This window comes from Hippoglossus hippoglossus, chromosome 24 (assembly GCF_009819705.1).
Source record: "Hippoglossus hippoglossus isolate fHipHip1 chromosome 24, fHipHip1.pri, whole genome shotgun sequence".
In the NCBI taxonomy this organism is placed as follows: Eukaryota; Metazoa; Chordata; class Actinopteri; order Pleuronectiformes; family Pleuronectidae; genus Hippoglossus; species Hippoglossus hippoglossus.
Genome location: NC_047174.1, coordinates 11,652,254 through 11,672,333, shown reverse-complemented (window position 1 = coordinate 11,672,333; position 20,080 = coordinate 11,652,254). Strand labels below are relative to the sequence as shown.

Sequence of the window (20,080 nt, the reverse complement as noted above, 5' to 3'; positions counted from 1 at the left end):
AATACAATTCAGAGCAAAGTTATGCTGCAACATCAGGGTTAAACTTCTATTTAGATTTTATACTTTAGTACATGCACACTTTGATAATTAACTTTGTTTCTTTTTTTAGTAAACTTTGTTACTTTTATAGATAAGATTTGCCATTGTACAGCAGCGTAAGGGGGTAGTGAAATACACACTCAGTAAAAATAGAAGAATAACAAATAGTAAATAATATATATATATATAGTACAGAATTTCACATCCTGTATACGATATTTAAATTGTATAATTGAACTTCTATAATATTTTAAATTGCACAGTTGCAGATATGATATTTCAAATTGCACAGTTACATCAGTTAAAACCCTGAGTGAGATTTATAAAGTCCACGTGGTCTACAAGTGTAAATATAAGAACGACTTTCTCCACCAATGACAAACAAAAAATTAAAAAAACGTGTAGTTCCGCCTCGTGAGGAAACATGTCCGGAACATTAAACTAAACAAATTACAACCGAGCGATCTCATTGGCTCGCGCGCAGAGCTCCGCCTGGGGAAGCTGGGGCAGCGCGTGACATCCGAGCAGACCCGAGTAAACCCGAGCAGTGATAAATACTGACCGAGCCACGGAGCCGGCTGCTGCCGTGCTCTCACTCCCTGTCTGTGTCTGTTACTCCCGAGGAACTCCGAGGAGTTCACCTGCAAGTGTCTAAGATGGAAACCAGACAACAAGGTGAGACACTTTGTTTACTGCCTGCGCCTGTTTGTTTGTTTGTTTGTTTGTTTGTTTGTTGGTGTGATAACAAGCTGACGTTTCATGTTGGCTGCACATTGTGCTGAAAGAGTGGAGAGAAAACATGCATCGACCTGAAGTGATGTGAACTCATGGTTTAGTTTCCTGCCACTTCCCCTTTCTATATATAATATGTGTTTACACTGGGAATCGAGTGTGTTATTTGTTGTAGCGTCCACACACACACACACACACAAACACAGTGGGTCAGTGTGCAGCAGCAGCACGAGCAGCAGGAGGTTTGTGTTACTATTTTTTCAACACAACATGGAAACTCCAGAGCACATCCAGTCCTGTGGCTGGATACTGTTTCCTGGCTCTGATACTATCCGCGGCTCTAATGCACGAGTTTCCAGGTATTTCTGGTATTTGTTGCAAATACACACACACACACACACACACACTCAATTTTCCACTGCATTCTGAAATCAACCAAACAGCCCTGTTACACCCACATGCTGTCCAGCATCTTAAAGCTTATTCGAGCCAATCCCCAAAAAATTGCCTGTGACATCCAGGTGATGGTTAAAGATTCATTGTGAGATATATTGTCGTCTATAATAAAACAGTGAATGTATTCTGTCGATAGTAAATCACCTATAACAGAGAGTTTCAGTTCATGTAATTCATCCTTACAAGATGTGACTCCAGCCTGTAGTTTAGATTGGAACAACAGTGTCCTGCGTGAATGTTATTTTCTTTTATCTTCATGAAATCTACTTTGTATGTCGATGGATTTTGTTATATTATGTGTGGAACTGCCACAACTGATCAATGGATATTACTGGCGTTCAGAATCTATGAATTGTGTTGTGCCAAATTAATATTTACTGATGATTTGAGTGAAGCGTGAGTCCGAAACCGATCGAGTTAGGGCAACAACTCCGTCAGTGGGGTAAATGTTTGCTCCTACATGTAGTCAAATGGTTTATTTGCATTCCAGCTCTGAATGGGCAGCTGTGTTGTCGCTAACAGGTCGGCCCTGAGGCTTTGAGGCCAGAGATGGAGCGGGAGGAAAAGATTTGCATTGTTCGTGAAACTTGTTTTATGGGAAAATTGCAATCAACAAATTAGATTGATCTCATGTGGACCCAACAGGTTTACATAGCGTGTGTTGGCCGTGCTGCAGGCGACTTGGCGTCCGCTTTAGCCTCAATTGATTTTGCAGCCATATGACCATCCCCAGGCCTCTGATTTAGTATAGCCACATGACCCGTGGACCAAATAGGAATCTTGTGACCACAGATATTCCACCCCAGACCGAAAGAAGGGGGGGGGAGACATGGAAACAGGAGTAGAGAGAGAGAGAGAGAGAGAGAGAGAGAGAGAGAGAGAGAGAGAGAGAGAGGGGGGGGTGGGTGGGTGTTATGATATATGTTAAATATTCTTCTGTTGATTGAACAGCAAAACAGATGATTCATGAAATGTACCAGTGGTCGTGATGGGTCCTCTGCCATCCTTCATGCTTGTTTTACACTGAATCCTGTAACTGTGGAACCAGATGGAAACGAGTATTATTCAAACAACTCTGCTCTTATGCGGATCTGCTTCCTCCTGGTCCTGTATGGTGTAATGAGATTTCATCAGCTCCGGGAGAATTGCTCCATATCCTCTGGTATTGTTGCCTCAGTGTTTATTAAAGACACAAAAGGTCTCATTGTGAGCTCTGACAGTGCAAGTGTTAGTATGCAGGAATTGTATCCTGTTTGACGAGCTCAGAGGAGTTCAGATCCCTGCCCACAAGGGTCAAAAGTCAGATTTCCTGTTCCTCCACAAATGCAGAGTCAGATAAGGCGCCTGCACCAACTACTGGAACAAAACAGACCTAAATAGACTTGGTCTGAGTCAAGCACATAGCTTCGCCAATGCCCAACATTCACCTTAAATTCAATCAAGCTGCACCAAAATGCACACGCTCATATCAGCTCCATGTTTTCTTCTCTTTCATCAAGATCCATAAATTATTCTCTGGGAAATTGGTGAACAAGGTGTAAATGAAGTGGGAAAAAAAGGTTCCGGATCCAACCCTTGATTCTGATCCGCACCAACATCTTATGGCTTCTTACCTGCGTCCTTCCATCAAGTTTCTGTTGAGTTGTTTTTGTGTAATCTACAAACAAGTGGACAGGGGTGAAAACATAACCTCCTTGGTGGAGGTAGATGTTATCCATTTACTGGCAGGACTGGGATGGACCTGATCCTGTGTGTGTGTGTGTGTGTTTGTGTGTGTATGTGTATAACCAGTCTTCTTGTCTCCTCTCTGCCCTGCTGCCTTGCCTCTGCTGCAGAGCTGTACTCTAGTGTTCTGAGCGAAGGAGCAGTGGTGGACTGGGGCAGCATGGGTCCCGGAGAGGAGTGGGTTAACTCATCCACACACGAGGGCGAGCAGGGTAAGACTCCACTCTCCCAGCTGAAAAAAACATAAATCCCCACCACATCACGTGGAGCAGAAAAATACGGCTTCTGTGCACCGACCGTGCCTCGGGAAGTGACATCACAACACGGCGTGTGTTGGCGAGGGCAAAAACGCAGAAAGCGGCGTCGCTAAAATCCAACACGTGTGAAAGTTTTTTATGCAATCGTCAGTGCAGCAGCTTCTTTCTGTCTCATGTGACAAAGTGTTGACTTATGTGCTACTGGTCAGGAGAGTGGGTGAGTGTGGTCTGAGTGGGTAAAGCGCTGAGTCAGGGATCCTATCACTTTTTACAGTAAAACAGGAAATGTACTTTACTTGTTCATTTCCGTGACATTTTGCTGGGACCCTCTGCGACAGAACGGGAATTTGATATTTCATACCCCTTGTTTGACAAACACATTTTCTGCTCAGGCATTTCATGGATGAATCTACATGTGGAATATTTTTTACATTAACAATAAACACAAACATCAGTGAACAAGCTCGGATTCACTCACTGTACATTACCCGCGACGAGCTAGTGAACAGTCCATCGTAAACCATTCACAGATCAGTGTTTCGTACATAAGAGTACAAATTTGAAAATTCGTTGGACGTTGATGGGTCTTTGAGTTTGCAACAACTTACTAACGTGTTTCCTGCACGAAAGGTGAAATGCAGTGTGTTGTCGTGTTTGCTAGAGCCCGACTGATTCATCAATAAGAAATGAGCCGGTAAAATATTAAGCTGCTTATACATTTCTTTATTGTGAGGGTTTGATAACAACAATTATTGCAATTTGGATAAAATATCTCTAGTTTTTATCAGGAAGTTTTTTCGCTTCCTAATATCAGTAATGGCATCGTCCCCCGGAAATCCAAGTCGGCCTGGATCTGGTGTTTACAGCTTGTTTCCTGCCTGAGTGGCTAAGTGCAGGTGGAAGTCAATAAAGTAGTTTGCTAGTCATTAGATATAGAGTATAACAGATATACTGTACATTATACACAACTATGTATGTAATGTATGAAGGACAGGATTCAGTATGAAATTATTCTTTTTCCAGGAGCTGAGACCTCTTTATTTTTAAAGCCACTAACCAGATTTCACTCTGATCCGTTACCACAAACTTCCTGCTCTCAAGCCCAGTTCCCCACGGCTCAGAATCAGAGTTTGCTTTCATTTTTCAGTTAAGCTAAAACTTCTTCCCCTGAGAACTTGCTTGTAAAATTAAAAATGAATCCAGTTATTTCAGTTTTGTCCAAAAGAGACTGTACCTGTTACTTTGCTCAGGTGGGAATGAGGGGGAGCTTGACCCCTCTGCTGAGGAGTCGGTTCAGTGGAACTACGGTGAAGACTCGGCTCCTGGGCTCACAAACGGGGAAAACCCGACAGAATGGGGTCAAACTTCGCCGCCGAGGGAGGATCGGTGGGGCCCGACATCAGTGTCCCACTCGGACAACTGGGTCATGTCCACCATTTGGGATATGCAACTGAACGGCAGAGGTGAAGAGGAATGTAGTTGAGAGCCTGTAGACTAGACACTCTTTCACTTTGGTTGAACATTTACTTTCTTTCAACTGACCTCTGTGGTCACACCAGGGTCATAGCTGCCACCAAGGACACTGAGGTCAACTGCTACCACCAACAAGAATGAATAGATTCTTTTATTCATTTTATTTATTGTTATACCTCAGATTTATTTCATTTGATTATGTTAAGGCAAACCAAAAAATAAGTAAAGAATGTTTTTTGTTATTTTCCAGCCAGAAATTAGTTCTTGGCAAACGTTGGGCCTTAATAGAAGAAGAAAAAAAATGTAGATAATACAATTCGTCATAAAGGTTGACACATTAAAACAACAACAGCATTTCACATTGATTATTGGTGTTCATGAATGATAAAAAAGTGTAGTATGTATGTGATGGAAGGGACATAATATACCTAAAGTTAAGATCTATACAAGCAACATATATGTTATCAAAAAAGTATGTTGTTCATACTGGAAATGACACAGTCTCTTCTTCCTGAAAGTAACATGGCCAGATTACTTCTGGTTTCTGAAGGGGAACAGACTGAAACTGTTGTGGTTGTGGTTGTGACAGTTACAGGTTTTAGGTCAGCCAACACAAATAGTCCATAAATTCCTCTCACATCTGGATACTGTCACATGTTCAACCAAAGTGAACGTTTCCTCAAAATGTAGTTCTGACCCTTAGCGTCCTGGATCACGATTAGCTGCTGTGAGGATGAGGAGGTTTTGAAGCAATGGAAATTAAATGAATAATCATCAATATACTTAAAAGAAGAAAAGCATCATTAAAAAAAATAACCATGTAGCTTTAGAGAAAGTTGCATGTCCACAGTGCTTTGAACTCAGAAGTTTTCAGTTCTCATACCAGTGAAGTGGTGACGCTTCAACTGTGTAACTTGGCACAAGTGAGATGGACGATATTTCAAAACCATAAAATTAATTTCTCTGCGCAACTAAATGGAACCCAACCCATGTTGGCTAAAAGTAAACCAACTCACTTTAGCTGGAAAGAAACCATTTGCTCTTGATTACAACATTATAAATACATGCCTTGCTTAATTATGCCAAAAATGTGCACTGGTATGGTTTCTCATGGTTACCTTTATTTCTAATGAGCCAATTATTGAGAGCATTAGTCAACAGAAGAAACCAGTTCAGTGGAGGTGGTTATTGTGGTGTTGAGGATGTTGCGTCCCTCTCCTGTTTGTATTCCATGTTTGCGAAGTTAGCTAATCAACCAATGAGTGTTGTAACTATCTTCCCACGGATCGTGCACTGGCAGGACAAATTGAAACCAGGGCTCCTCCTGGTATCTCTGTGGTCGCCTCATGGCTGCGTGAACAGGGACAAACACTCAGTGCACTCAGTTGCACTGAGTGAACAGCTTCCATCTGAGCCACAGGGGTTTAAAACCCTGATTGTCCTGCTGCTGTGTAATGTTGGCAGAAATAGCTCCCCGACCCTGGAAAGGTCCGACTTGTGCGGGTGCACGCTGTGCTTGAGTTCAGTGCCTTAAGCTGCACTTGTGTGAGCTGTGTGTCTTTGCTGCATGTGGTGATGTTCCCCCCTTGTTACCTTAGATTTTACAGCAGTAGCTGCTTTCCACTTCAGTCAGTCTGTACTAACCTGACTCTGTCCTCCCGTGTCTTACAATGCTGCCACATCCAGAGAGAGGACACCTCGCCGCAGGTACAGTAGTAGCTCATCTCAACTGTGTCACAACGTTTTTACTGGTCCACCACAGATACACTGACATTGTGATCCAAGTGTATTTGCATTTCTCTGGCTGTGTGTACACAGTCGTTGCCTGTTACTGTGTGGAACCTCTGTTGCCTTGGGTTACCCTGTCGCATATATGGGAAACCCTGCAACGATATAAAGCTAATCAGGTGGAAAAGGTCTCAATGTGTAAACCTGTTCTTATCATCTTGTTGACCTTTAAGTCCCGTTCTGGGCTTGGTCTGGTCTTGCCCGGTCATAGCTTCCCGTTTCTGACAGGATCATTTAGTTTTTTCTCACTTTTTATTTTGGCTTTTTTGTTGGATCTTCATTCAGTCAGTATCTCCCGGTCTGCATTAAACTTCATGACGGGTTCACTGTTTTTCTGCTGCATCGTGCTGTATACAACAGTGAGTCAGCTGAGGCCAATCAGCTGACAGTGCGTACCACCGTCATCACTTTCCTGAAAACATTTCAGATTCATTCATCGACGCCCTTGACTTTTTTCTTAGAAGTTGTGGCTTAGCTTGGGGCCGGCGTCTACAGAGTGCATGCTGGGGTTTGTGGGTGTGGCAGTGTAATTGTGTGTATGAGAAATAGCGTTGTCAGAGGTGTAAGTACAGTGTTAAGGGGCATAAACAGACATTTTCTTCTAAAGACTGTTTTCTAAAAATTTTATACAAAGCATTGTCTGTATTAAACTGCTCACAAAATGACTAGTATTCGTCATATCTTGTTTGGATCGATTAGATTTGATGCCCGTGATCATCTGAACCCTCGTGTGTGCAAACAAACTCGTGTTTTACGTAACGTCTTTCATTTTGGTTCAATGAACTCAAATTCCCCCTATTATTTGTTTACTAAACCATTGACATCAGTTAGTTGTGTGTGTGTGTGTGTGTGTGTGTGTGTGTGTGTGTGTGTGTGTGTGTGTGTGTGTGTGTGTGTGTGTGTGTGTGTGTGTGTGTGTGTGTGTGTGTGTGTGTGTGTGTGTGTGTGTGTGTGTGTGTGTGTGTGTGTGTGTGTGTGTGTGTGTGTGAGAGAACTGTTTGTGTGCAGCAGTCTGTAGTGTCAGTCAGTGGAGTTAAAGCAAGTTAATCCATATCAGTTAATCCAGATTAGGGCTCAACAGGCTGCAGCTAAAAGATTATGTAACATGTCAGACAGAGACACAGACAGACTGACAGACAGACAGACAGATATGTGGACAGACACATGGGAAGAAGCAGGAAAAATAACTTTTCCTTAAGAAAGCATTAAAATTGTTTCAGGGGGGTTTACATTGCTTTGCTCTAAATGATGGTTTTACAGTTTAAAATGCAGAAATCAATTAGTTTATTTGAGCAAAAACAAATCATGCCGTTAGTTTTTGTGCATTGTTACTTGGAGAACAGAAATCGGGACGAGAGAGCAAAAATACTGTATATTACTTTAAATATTGATGATGATAATGGACTGATGCTAAATTGGGACATGAAATCTATATCAGATTTGAATCAGTCCAAAGTTTTGCTGAAGAAGGAGCTGAGCCACAAGGCAAAGCAGTGGATGTTCTGACCCTCACCTTTGGTCACAGGCTCTGGGTAGTGACAGAATAATTGAGATCAGCAATAGAAGCAGCCGTCTGGACTCAGCCTTAGAGATGAGAGGAGAATGAAGATCTCCAGTGTCAATTTCGTTCACACATCTTTCCCTCTCTCGCTTCTTTGAGTCTCGTTTGTTTCACACGTCCATTAATCAGCGCTTCACCGTGTGTGTGTAATATTTCCTGCAGGTTTTCTGGACTCTGAACCACTGAAAGAGGACGATGAAGATTTGGTGTCAGAGGTCAACTTGAACAGCTCCATCATGACAGAGGAGGAGAGAGAAGAGGCTCAGCAAGAACTGGCCAAAGTATGAACACACACACACAATTTGATAGTACAAAGAGAGTTAAAGGGCCAGTACTTTGTGTTCATCTCTGTGTGTATTTGTGTGTGTGTGTGTGTAGCTGGAAGAGGAGATCAATACCCTGAGGCAGGTTCTGTCGTCCAAAGAGAAGCAGCACGCAGAGCTCAAACAGAAACTGGGCATCAGTCCTCTGAGCGAGCTCAGGACCAACTTCAGCAGAGGCTGGCAGGACATGCAGAGCTCCACGGCGTAAGTTTGTGTGTTTTTGTTTTTGTGTGACAGTGGTGGTAAAAGCAGCAGCTCACAGCAGAGTGGCTTCTCTGTTTGCTGTCAACAGAAATGCCCTTTAGAGGACACACACAAAGAAAGTGAACATACACAAAGAGCAGGTAGCTCTTGCAGCAGATATCCTCCTCTAAACTGAACCATCTTTTAAAAACACAGATATCACAAAACTCAATTAAAAAGACATAATCCTCTGCTTGGAGCGGCGCAGCGTGTGTGTGATTTCTTATCATTGTTGTGTTCAGACACACACACAAACACACGCGTACACACACACACACACACACACACACACACACACACACACACACACACACACACACACACACACACACATCATTAATCTAATTAAAAACACATCAAACGGTGCTGAGGGCTGTTGTTGACCTCACGGCACAATTTGCTTTACATGGCTCCTCCAGTACTGGAAAAGATAATCACGTATTGTCTCCTGGGCTTTTCTGCTGCAGAGTAAATGTCTGTTTCCTGCAGAGTGGAAAAACACTTACCTGTGTTTTTATCCACAGTAGGGAGATAAACTTAATATTTTAATGACAGATTAAAAAAAAAAATGGTACTGTAAAAGACGACAACCATAAAAATCTAGAAATTTAAACTGTAATAAACTGTATATTATCATGGATGCATATTTGAGGACAGGGTTTAAAGAGTCACCATTAGATATAATGATTCGATGGTCAGTTTCCAGCACCAGAAACATAAAGACGAGGGAGGAGGAAGAGGATCGTCTCCACAGGCCTCACTTCTTATCCAGTTACACTTCAGCCTGAAACCCTACACACACACAGCCTCCATTCTCATCTATAATGAACCAGTGTGACCACAGGGGTGGGAGACGTGTGAGACACGCAGACACATGATTGGTTTAAGGTGCAATTTATGATCCCCATGGAAACCGAAAAGGGTCACCACAAGACCCACGATGAAATACGAGACTTTAAAACATGAAATCATCTGAAACTTGGGTATTTAAATCACTGATATAACTGTTAAAGTTGTAAGAGTGATAATAAGGAGTCAAAGTGATGTTGGTCAGTAATTTCGCAGAAGTGTGGAAAGTGTTGACATCAAACCGTTATGACAAAGAAAATTTGATATTTTACGGTTTAACCACAATCTTAACCCTAACCCTGACCCTATAATATATAATAATAGAAATAAATAGAAAAATCTAACGTAACATAACATATAGAACTTGAATTAAGTAAATAAACAAATGGACATCTATTCTGTATTGTTTATTCTGTAAAATAAAGGTCTTCATATCTGCGAATATAAATGTCTACAGCAGTACGTCCTCGTAAGGCTAATGTCGGCCATATTAGCAACCAACAGATATATTGTTCGGGCTCTGGTGAATACTGTGTTAATATGAGTGTGGGCTCAGTGCTTGAATGTGTAAAATATATCCATGTGTGTGTCAGATACAGGAAGACGTCAGAGACGCTTTCCACAGCAGGACAGAAGACCTCAGCTGCCTTCAGCACCTTCGGCACCACCATCACCAAGAAGCTTGGAGACATGAGGTACAGAACGTCACTCGATTCATTACACATCTAAAGCCGTCGTGTTTCCACCAGTGCCAGCAGTCTGTCCGTTGATAATCTGCAGGGTCAAGTGCCTCCTCCTTCATTTGCATCCATAAATAATATTTAAATCCACATCATCCTCTGCGTCTTTCTTTTCAAACATCACGCAACCCTTCACAGGTGTCTTTTTTCCAGCCCTGGTTGTGCATTAGCTCATCTCAAAACATTTATCATAAACTCATCTGCACAAACCAACCCAGTTCAACCCAATCCACTCATCCTGCACTGATGCATTCCCACTGGTATCCAGGTCACAGACATGTTTCTGTTTGTGCTGTCCATCCCTGAGGTTTGACTCTTGCTGTGCCTCCGTTCAGAGGAGGCTGAGATTATGTAAGAGCACATTAAGCTGCTTTCTGAGCTGAAGGACTAAAGTCTGTGTCCGTCCGTCACTTTCTTCCTCTCTGACGCCCTGCGTCGCTCTGTGTGAGGCAGTGACGGTGAAAAGAAAGCGAGAGGCTTTCAGAGAACAACTGTGAAAGTGTCCTTATTGTTGTGTTTGGAATATAAAGAGCATTTGTGTGTACGACAACAAGAGAAAGTTGCAGAATGAGGGCCTGTGTTTGTGTTTGTGTGTTTGTGTGTGTGTGTGTGTGTGTGTGTGTGTGTGTGTGTGTGTGTGTGTGTGTGTGTGTGTGTGTGTGTGTGTGTGTGTGTGTGTGTGTGTGTGTGTGTGTGTGTGTGTGTGTGTGTGTGTGTGTGTGTGTGTGGGAGCATGTTGCAGAGTGTGTGTTGATCACAGGACAAAAGCCTTCAGGTCAGGGTCAGGGAACAAAGCTGATTGGAGAATAACACGTCAACATGCTGTACATACCGGCTCCTTCAAGCAGAGAGTATTTCTTATTTCTGTCTTGTTTGACAAATGAGTCATGATATGTTACTTTTTTCTAGGCTGTAATTTATATTTACACTGCTGCTGTCAGCATTAACCTTGAAACTCTGATATGGGATGTTTTCTATGTTTGAAACAATGTATGATCTTTGGTGTATTCCAGCATGGTTGGTCTAGAGTTATTGTTCCCGCGGAGGTATGTCGTGTGTTTGTGTTTGTGTTTGTGTGTGTGTGTGTGTGTGTGTGTGTGTGTGTGTGTGTGTGTGTGTGTGTGTGTGTGTGTGTGTGTGTGTGTGTGTGTGTGTGTGTGTGTGTAGGTTTGGTACATATGAACATACAGTTAGCATGTTTGACATTTCTTGTTCAAAGCATGTTCTTGGGTGAAATTAGTCCTAATTGATATTCTAAGTTGTATTACCAGAGAATATAACAAACCACAGTTTGCTCATGTTTGCTATTGCTTTTATTATTGTTATGTCCTGTTGCATTAATTCATATTTTATTAGAACAATTCACATAATATGTACAACAACATTACCTTAGAAATATTAATTTATATACAACTGAATTTATATATATATATATTTTTTAATATTGACTTTTATTTCTTCTATTTATTACACGTTTATCTATCTAAGGCATTTCACTGTCAGCAGTTTTATTTGTTTCGTCTTATTCTTGGCTTAAAGCTTATTTTCATCCCATAAAAATCTGATTCAAGTTTGTTTCACCCATCAAATCAACATTAAAACTATTTGTCATTTTATACATTTTTTCCCCCTCTCTTTGGTTTGGTGTTTCTGTGCCACTGTCACTAATTCTGTGTGACTTTTCTTGCAGCAACAAACTTTTTATTCCTGTCTTTGCAGTGTTTGTATGTGTGTGTGTAATTAATAATTATTCATTGATGGATTTCTTTAAATGCGAATAAGTGTTTTCTATGTTTGCAGTGTTTAATTTCAGTCGAGTATTTATATGTTGTCCCGTGTACAACTGAGAGAGTTTATTAATACCAGTACCAGTTGATCTTTAATAGAGAAATAGATTTCATCAATAACACGAATAACAACCTGTTTTAACATGAATTAAAAAAGCTTTTTAGGCCTTTCGAAGCCTCTTAAACTGTTTTCCATCCTCCTCCATGCTTCCCAAGGTCCAACTCTATAGGGTAAGAGTCACACAGCTGATTATGCCACATTAGGCAGCGGCCTTAACTCAATAGATGTGTTAGCGGCTGGTCAGCTGAGTCCTGTTGAGTGAATGCTGCTGCCCCGCTGGACGGCAGCCCTCACTCAGGTCAGGCGCTCGTCTCAGGCCAGACACACATCTAATTGATTCTGGTGTCTGATAAGCCAAAAATAAATTCTATCAATGAATCATGTGAACATGGTGCCATGAACTCTCCTGCATTTAGCTCTAAAGAAATCCTAAAGCTAAGCAAATAGGAAGAGGGTGTTTTAGGAACACGCATCCTTTTTTTATTTCACTTTTGAACAATTACTTTATCGCTGAAATTGGTGAAAATAGGTAAATGAAACTATCTGTGATTTGCAGCCTTGTATAATATCATATTGCATGTTGTAGTTGTTACAGGCTATATTCCTTCTCCAGTAGAACAACCAGTTTCCCTGCAAAACCAGTTCCTATCCCTTGTCAGTTTAGTGAATCTGTCACCATCTCACCTCGTCTCTCAGTTCATCATCTATATGACCCCTCAAATACAAACAATGTTTTCTCTCTCGTTGAATGTAGACCAATTTAACTGTGTGTTTGTGTGTCTGTGTGTGTGCGTGTGTGCATATGTGCTTGTGTACTCTGTGCTAATCATTAACTCTCTCTCACCACGCTCTCTGGGAAACAGCTACTCTATCAAACAGTCTATGAGCATGCCCACCATGAGGTAACCTGTGTGTGTGTGTTTGTGTGTGTTTGTGTGTGTGTGATGTTTCTTTTCTTTTATGGCAATTTTGGGGATTTTCTTTTGACACTAGAATTTACTTGAAGTTTATCTAAATTATTGTGGATATTATAACATTGCTATAGATTAGTTAATGTGTTTATCAGTGTCAGAATAATATGGTCACTCTGACTCTGATGATCTGCTCACATCATCATATTGTTTTCAGTTCACTACCTCAGTTCAGTTATTTCTTCTAATACAGAAAATACATACTCTTATATAGGAAAACTCTCCCATTGGGTTTATCACAGATAACGCTCATTGCTCAGTTCATTACATGAGAGAGTCCTTTTGAACTGACGGCACATTAGGGACTTTATAATTATTTCAGTAAGTAATTCAGGGGAGTTATGAAATAGTAAATGACATTTTTTTTTTCTTTTGTCTTCACAGAAACTCTCCCAGCTTCAAGTCTTTTGAGGAGAAAGTTGAAAGTACAGTGTCGACTATTAAGGTGAGTATCGTTTGTGTGTGTGTGTGTTTGTGTGTGTGTTTCACTCCAAGCCGTGCAAAAATGTATGCAATGTATATTTTGAAATCCACATTTCTAAACCGCCAAAAACTTGAGAAATAAATCAACTATCAAACATTCAAAACACTATAATCTGTGTGTAATTGCAGGTTTACAGTGTGACTCAGTGGAAACACACACAGGGAGTCTGCTGGTTATTTATACTCGCAGTAAAGCAGCAGATTCTCATCCTTTATCTATACTTTATGGGCGTAGAAAGAGGTTAGAGATACATACTGTATCTGACCTGTTTCTGTAAACATCTACTCTGTCGAGCAGGAGGCTAAACTGCTGCTTTGTTCTTTGTTTCATTTGTAACTTCCTGTTTTTTCATCTCAGTGACATCAGGGCCCTGTGTCAACAAGTACACATTAGAAAACTCACTTTCTGTATTATTTCTTAAACCATCTTTAAATGAAACAAAAATATATTAGCAACTATTATTAAACTGTAATAAAATGTAAAAATGTCTCTCCTGTACTGTATAATCACCAATGTCCTATGTGCATTATACAGTAAATATAAAGTGAGGCAGAGCGAGGTTTACACCCTGAAACAGGAACAGTGGTGGAGGAAGTACTCAACCATTGTACTTTAATCAAAGTAAAAGTACCACATTGACCTTTTTTGTTGAGTAAAAGTAATCGGAATATTTAAAAGTAGAAGTGGTTGCCTAGTGTAGTTTATTCTCTAATGCAAGGAGGCATGAGGGAAGAGACTGAAGGAGGCGGGGTCTAATGTTACCTGCCCGCTCTGATTGGATCAGTGCATCAATTCCCCTCTTGTTGTTGATCACTTTGAAATATATTTGTGAACATGTAAAATATTGTGGAGTAGAAAGTACAGATATTTGCTGATGTAGTGGAGTAAAAGTTTTTGACTATAAATCTAAAGTAAAGTACATATACATGATAAATGTACTTCAGTACAGTAACAAAGTAAATTAAGTACTAAATAGTAAATGCAGTAAATAAAGTACTTTATTAGATCCTACCCAGGAAACTTTCCAATACTGTATGTTTAAGATAAGTAATACAAAGTTTAAATAAAATCTGAATGGACTGTTAAAATGATGCTCCCTGCAAATGCCCATCACTGTTGGTCTTTGTGAAACTCTGCCCCCTTGAGGCGATTCTGCAGAACAACAATGGTGCATCAAAGAGACAGAGAGGGAAGCTGAGTGACCTTTAACATCTCAAGAGTTTTCTTTCCTTTCTCTTTATACCAGACAAAGGTTGGTGGCACAGGGGCCGGAGGCAGCTTTGAAGAAGTCCTCTCATCCGCAGCCAACGCCAGCTCTCAGGACACGCCCACCAACAACCTGACAGACAGCTCGGAGAGGCAGTGCTAGAGCTGCATCCCAAACCATGAGGCGGGACTGAAAAACCAGGGGCTGTATCACTGATATATCACAGCACTTTGTCACATATCCACTAAAAGCTCTGACTGAACAGAATCATTTTATTTGAAGTGCTTTAAGACGATTCGGCAAAAAAAATCTGATGATGTCACTGAGCATCGTGGGTTTGTTCCTCTGTTGGTGTCAAATCCCAGCTAGAACCTCAGCTACAAAACCTTTATCCCTGTTTGTGCTTTGGAAATCCATCCAAAGTGGAAAGAGTCTCACTGGACTGATGACAGTGCTGCTTCACTGTACAACTACCAGTTCACTACAAAACTACAGTTTAGGATATTATTAGAAATATGTGTTTGATTTAAAAGCTTAGTACTTTTGAAACAATATGTATGTAACACCGACTGATGCCGTATAATTGATTTTACACTAAGACAAGATATGTGCTCCTGCAGCGAATCTGCAGATTTTAAAAGTCTTAAAAAGCATGGAATTCATTTTATATTTCTCCTTCAAAAAGGCCTTAGAAGGTATTAAAAGGTTTTTAGTTTTTCCCGTCCATTAGTCCAAAACTCATTTACTGCTGAATATGACCAAAAACACCAAATACAAAAACACTTTGTAGCTAAAACCAGCAAATGTTTGACATTTTTGCTTTAAGATTTGATCATAGCACCTAAAGATCTTTTTTAAAATGCATTCAAACAACTTGTTGAATGTAAGAAACACGTTTGCTGGAGCCCGTTTTAATGCTGGATCATACCAACGATATATACTCAGTTCATTCACACTACAAGAAAAACTAGTTTATACAAGAAGCAATGAGACACTATATTTCACTGCACACGCCACACGTGCGGTGAAATATGGACACATGCTACCTTTTGTTTATGAATAAATGTAATGATGGCGTGAAGTTTTGGTTTTTAATGACTGTAACAAAAAAAGAATCTGATAAATCCCAAATGATGAAATCTGATGCTGGATTTTCTGCAAACATCTTTGCTCTAAGACAGCTGTGACTGAGGATATGTAATAAGAACTATAAAGAACTTTTTAACTTTGAGTCAGTATAGAACGGTGTAGCTGTATTTGATCTGAATATTCAAAAAAGAAAAATGTTTTTGTCACCTGCTGCTGATTCACAGGATATACATGTATTGTACATATACTGAGTATCAGACTGTAACACAACCTGTCACTGTAACGTGACCCCTGAAACCCAGCACACTCCGTTACTTACACCAGCTCAGATCTGAGTTTGAGCACAACTAACCCGTTTAAAGCTGAAAGAGAGTGTTTCATTTCTACCTTCACTATGAGAAGGTTGACACCACCAAAGATAAAGTAAATACGATCATGCCTCTTTTTAACAAATACTGTCTTTCATGTGTTAAAGTGATAAAAAGCCCTGGATCATTTCAGTCCGTCCATGAAACTTTAGGTCAATATTCAAAGAACTAAAACCCAGTTTATATTTTATATTTGTACGTTAACCATGGCTTAAAATCAAATTGTACTCGGATCGTTTCACAAAAGCTTTTACTAAAACTCCCAAAGACATAAACTGTGACATTGACATATAACAACATTGTGTTTAACATATTCAGTTGTATTCTTACATTTAATTACAGGCTGTTATACATAACTGTTTTTATGTCTGAAAATAAAAATCACTTAAACCAAACATCACGTGTGACTGAAGCTGCAGAAAAAACTGAGAAAAACAACAAAGCAAACATAACATTTTTATGTTAATGTGAAAAATGTGATTGACTTAAAATAAAGTTCAAATCACACCACTGTTTTCTTAATAGTCAGAAATGCAGTGATTTCCTGATTATGTCGCTGTTACCACTCTCCAATTTCGAGGTGAGCTAACAGGCGGAAACAAAGGCGTGTGTCCTGCAGCAGCCGTGGGTTCGATTCCGACCCCTTCTCTCTCTCCCAATTTCAAACTAACCGTCCTGTCCATAAAGGCAAAAGGCCAAAATAACTAAACATGTCACATCCTGCGTACTGCACAGTTAGACTGCACCAGAAAATAGATGAACACTATTTATTGGAACACTGCTGCTAGAGTCTGATGGTGGAGTAACATTGTCTCTTTATGAACAATCCTTTTATATGATATGTTATATTGTTATGTAATATCTGGCAGATAATATACGTTTAATAACATGTCAACCTGTAAGGAAAGTGTTGGTATTTTCAAGTAATTTCTCTCTGTACAATAACAGAAATCATATTGTATTGCTATATTATCTGGTAGTATTTGTATTGGTAATAATCAGAATGGATTTATTATAGAAAATGGCTGATACAGATTCCAGCACAGCATGGATCTAACACTGAGGTAAAACAAAATTCCCAAAATACAGTTCCCCACCTCCGCTCACGAATCTGGTCACGTGACATAGTTGTGTGTCCATTATCTCTGTCCGTTCACTAGGGATGAGTTTGTGTTGTTTGTGTTACAGTCAGAGTTCCCAGAGTTCTTTGTGGCATCAGTTTTAGTCATGTGCCGGCCTCTCTCTTCATTCAAAGAGCTGACGAGCTGGAGCACGTCTGGGTGCTGGAAACGGCCTGAGAACGAAGGAAAATATAAAAACTGAAATGTTTGAAAAATGTTTGCTGTTCATGAAAGCAAAAGCAAGACAGAGTGGAGACTCACCGTTGGTGGAGTCGAAGAACTCCTGAAGTCTTCCCGGCGCTCCCTCCAGCTCTTCGTACTCGTGAGCCTGCAGGATCATCTCCAGGAGGTCAAACTGTTTCACCAGCCTGGCCTCTGCACTGCTCTGAGATTCATATTCCTGCAGATAACACAAGTCTGTGTCATTATCCTACAAACACTGAGTCCTGTTGTTAGATTAGTTTAACTGTTTACCTCCCACAGCCCATACATTTCCTGTTTGAGACCCTCTGGCAGGAGACCTGACAGATGTCTCATCGCTTCCTGCAAGAAAAGTGAGATTTAATAAAAGACAAAGACAGTGACGGCTTTATATATATAAATCCTCATCATTGTTTTTAATGACATGTGGTTGCACCTTGGAAACAACCTATAATATAACAACTGGTGATACGTCCCTTACATCTGCTGGTGGTTTGTAACTTATCATCAAACTAGTGTGGACGACCTTCTTACACACAAGAGATATATACTATCTAGTCCTATGTTTTAAAACACAAACAGTAACACATATACTGCTGGACTCATAGTGTTTAGTTGTAATGTGAACGCTGCTCGTCTCTTGCCTCTTCTCTCCTGTGTTTCTCTGCTTTACTGACGTTGTCTGAGGGAGCGATATCTCCCACAATGCACTCTGCCATGTCGTGAACCAGAGCCAGCTTTATACACCTGAGGGCAGACAGATTGACGGGAGACGTTAATAAATGCGGACGCAGGTTAAGTTGCTGTTTGGTGGTCGATAGTAGACAGTGTCAGTCATGAGTAGATAATAACTGATTTTCCATTTTGCAGTAAATTTGATCTTCTTGAGAAGTTTATAAATGTACAAACTTTAAACAGATGATGTTCAAATGTCAACGTGTATATGTGTGTCCCACCTGTCCTTGTCCACTGTGGGGTCAGTGATGGTCAGAGACATCATGGCCATGCGGTACATGTGGTCTGATACGCTCTCTGGTTTCTTCACCTCCCTGTACACCCAGCCGGTCCGTGGGACTCTCTGTGGGAGACACAAGCGATTTCTCACCACTTATTCCACCAGATGAGTGAGACTGTGTTTGTGTGTGCACTGAATTCACTGCTCAAAATCAATGACACATTTTGTTGTTTACTGTTGTAACGAAGCAAGTGGACCACAGCAACAGTTATTCGCCTAAATGATTGAAGATTATCTTAGTAAATAGTAGGGATGCACCGATATGGAAATTCTTGGCCGATACCGATATTTAAAACAACAATCTAGCCGATAGCCGATACCGATATTTGTTTATTACTTGCATGTGGCCTTCTTGGTGTGTAACGCCGGGTTTACACCGGGCGCTGAAGCGCCGCCCCGCGCCGCGCAGCGTTATTCTCAAGCGCGCAGCCGCCTGGCTGTTCACACCGGACCCGCATTTCTCCGCGTCGGTCAGCCCGTGATTCTCCGCTTGTTGTTGTATGTAACCCGTTCAATGTCGGGTGTCGGGGGTAAATGACGTATTCTCCAAGCAAGCCTTTAGCCCCCCCCTCTCTCTCTTTTTATCTATATGACTGCTTGTGTGGCTGTAGTGGATGGGCAGAGGGGGACATTTAATTATGTGATTGGGAAAATTGGGAAAATTAAAACTCCAGGACAACAGAAGGGGAATACAAAGTATGGGATGCATATTTGATCATTTATATCATATCAAATATGTCATTTATATCGTTTAAAATTATTTTTCAGTCTGTTTCCTGGCGCGATACGTTCGCTCGCACGCCGAAACCATCGGTGAAGGGCGCTGGCGCGGCGCTTCGCAGCCCATGTGAACCGCACAAAGGTGGATGGGAGGCGCCTGGCTTTCCTTGGCGCTGCGCGGCGCTTCAGCGCCCGGTGTAAACCCGGCGTCAGTGTACCATAATCTGGATGCCAGATTGGCAGGCTGCAGAAAACATACCAATGAATATCGGCCAATGTTATCGGTGAAAGTCAAGTTTATTACCGATACGCCGATAGCAGTAAACGAGGCGAATATCGGCCGCTACCGATATACGGCCGATACATCGGTGCACCACTAGTAAATAGGTAAGTAAAGTGTAAAGTAAAGTATTAATACATTTATCTATATTTGTATTATTTGTATTGTAGCCCACAAATGGATAAGATTGACCAAACCATGAAACCAACCAATCAGAAATTAAATTAATTCCTTTGTTTACCGCAGCCAGATCTGTGTGTGTGTGTGTGTGTGTGTGTGTGCTACTACACTGATCAGAACCAGCAGAACCGTTAGAAAGGAAACTGAGCCTTTTCTGCACAAGGACACAGTCACTAGAACAGAGTTTGAGGAAGCCTCTTACTTTGAGTTGCCCGATAAGTTTCATAAACTGCAGCATGTTGCTCAGGTTGCTCAGGTTCACGCCGGCTGCTGCCTCCATGGGGGCCGCCATTACTGTCCAATACCAATAAGATAGTAGCCAGTGCGACCGCTAGATGGCAGCATAGACAACATAATGAGTGAAAGGAGAAACTGCAGTAAACCCCTGGTTTGCTGATCTCTGTCTTATT

At 41.0% G+C, this 20,080-nt stretch overlaps 2 protein-coding genes and 1 long non-coding RNA gene across 10 annotated transcripts; 1 reads left to right on the top strand and 2 right to left on the bottom strand.

The window, feature by feature from the left end:
- The first annotated feature begins 550 nt into the window (after nucleotides 1-550).
- Nucleotides 551-16,305, top strand: tpd52l1 (tpd52 like 1). 8 transcript variants are annotated; one of them, XM_034580924.1, is made up of 11 exons: nucleotides 552-714; nucleotides 3,063-3,164; nucleotides 6,369-6,389; nucleotides 8,194-8,312; nucleotides 8,410-8,558; nucleotides 10,040-10,141; nucleotides 11,200-11,232; nucleotides 12,190-12,204; nucleotides 12,898-12,936; nucleotides 13,390-13,450; nucleotides 14,736-16,305. In XM_034580924.1, exons 1-11 carry the CDS (start codon nucleotides 696-698, stop codon nucleotides 14,856-14,858), a joined length of 783 nt encoding a protein of 260 aa, XP_034436815.1. In that variant the 5' UTR covers nucleotides 552-695; the 3' UTR covers nucleotides 14,859-16,305. The 8 variants fall into 8 exon arrangements, with proteins under 8 accessions (XP_034436818.1, XP_034436815.1, XP_034436816.1 ...); XM_034580927.1 differs by lacking the exons at nucleotides 11,200-11,232; nucleotides 12,190-12,204 and having other exon boundaries at nucleotides 551-714; nucleotides 10,046-10,141; XM_034580925.1 differs by lacking the exons at nucleotides 11,200-11,232; nucleotides 12,190-12,204 and having other exon boundaries at nucleotides 553-714.
- On the bottom strand, nucleotides 11,129-16,464 carry LOC117758908. The gene is made up of 3 exons (XR_004613376.1): nucleotides 16,323-16,464; nucleotides 13,741-13,743; nucleotides 11,129-11,141 (listed from the first exon to the last, which is right to left on the bottom strand). It is a non-coding gene; the product is annotated as an uncharacterized LOC117758908 (long non-coding RNA).
- A 541-nt stretch (nucleotides 16,465-17,005) lies between these two features.
- Nucleotides 17,006-19,994, bottom strand: hddc2 (HD domain containing 2). Its single transcript, XM_034580934.1, has 6 exons — nucleotides 19,873-19,994; nucleotides 18,432-18,553; nucleotides 18,120-18,222; nucleotides 17,749-17,817; nucleotides 17,536-17,674; nucleotides 17,006-17,447 (listed from the first exon to the last, which is right to left on the bottom strand). Exons 1-6 carry the CDS (start codon nucleotides 19,960-19,962, stop codon nucleotides 17,293-17,295), a joined length of 678 nt encoding a protein of 225 aa, XP_034436825.1. The 5' UTR covers nucleotides 19,963-19,994; the 3' UTR covers nucleotides 17,006-17,292.
- Nucleotides 19,995-20,080: the final 86 nt, after the last annotated feature.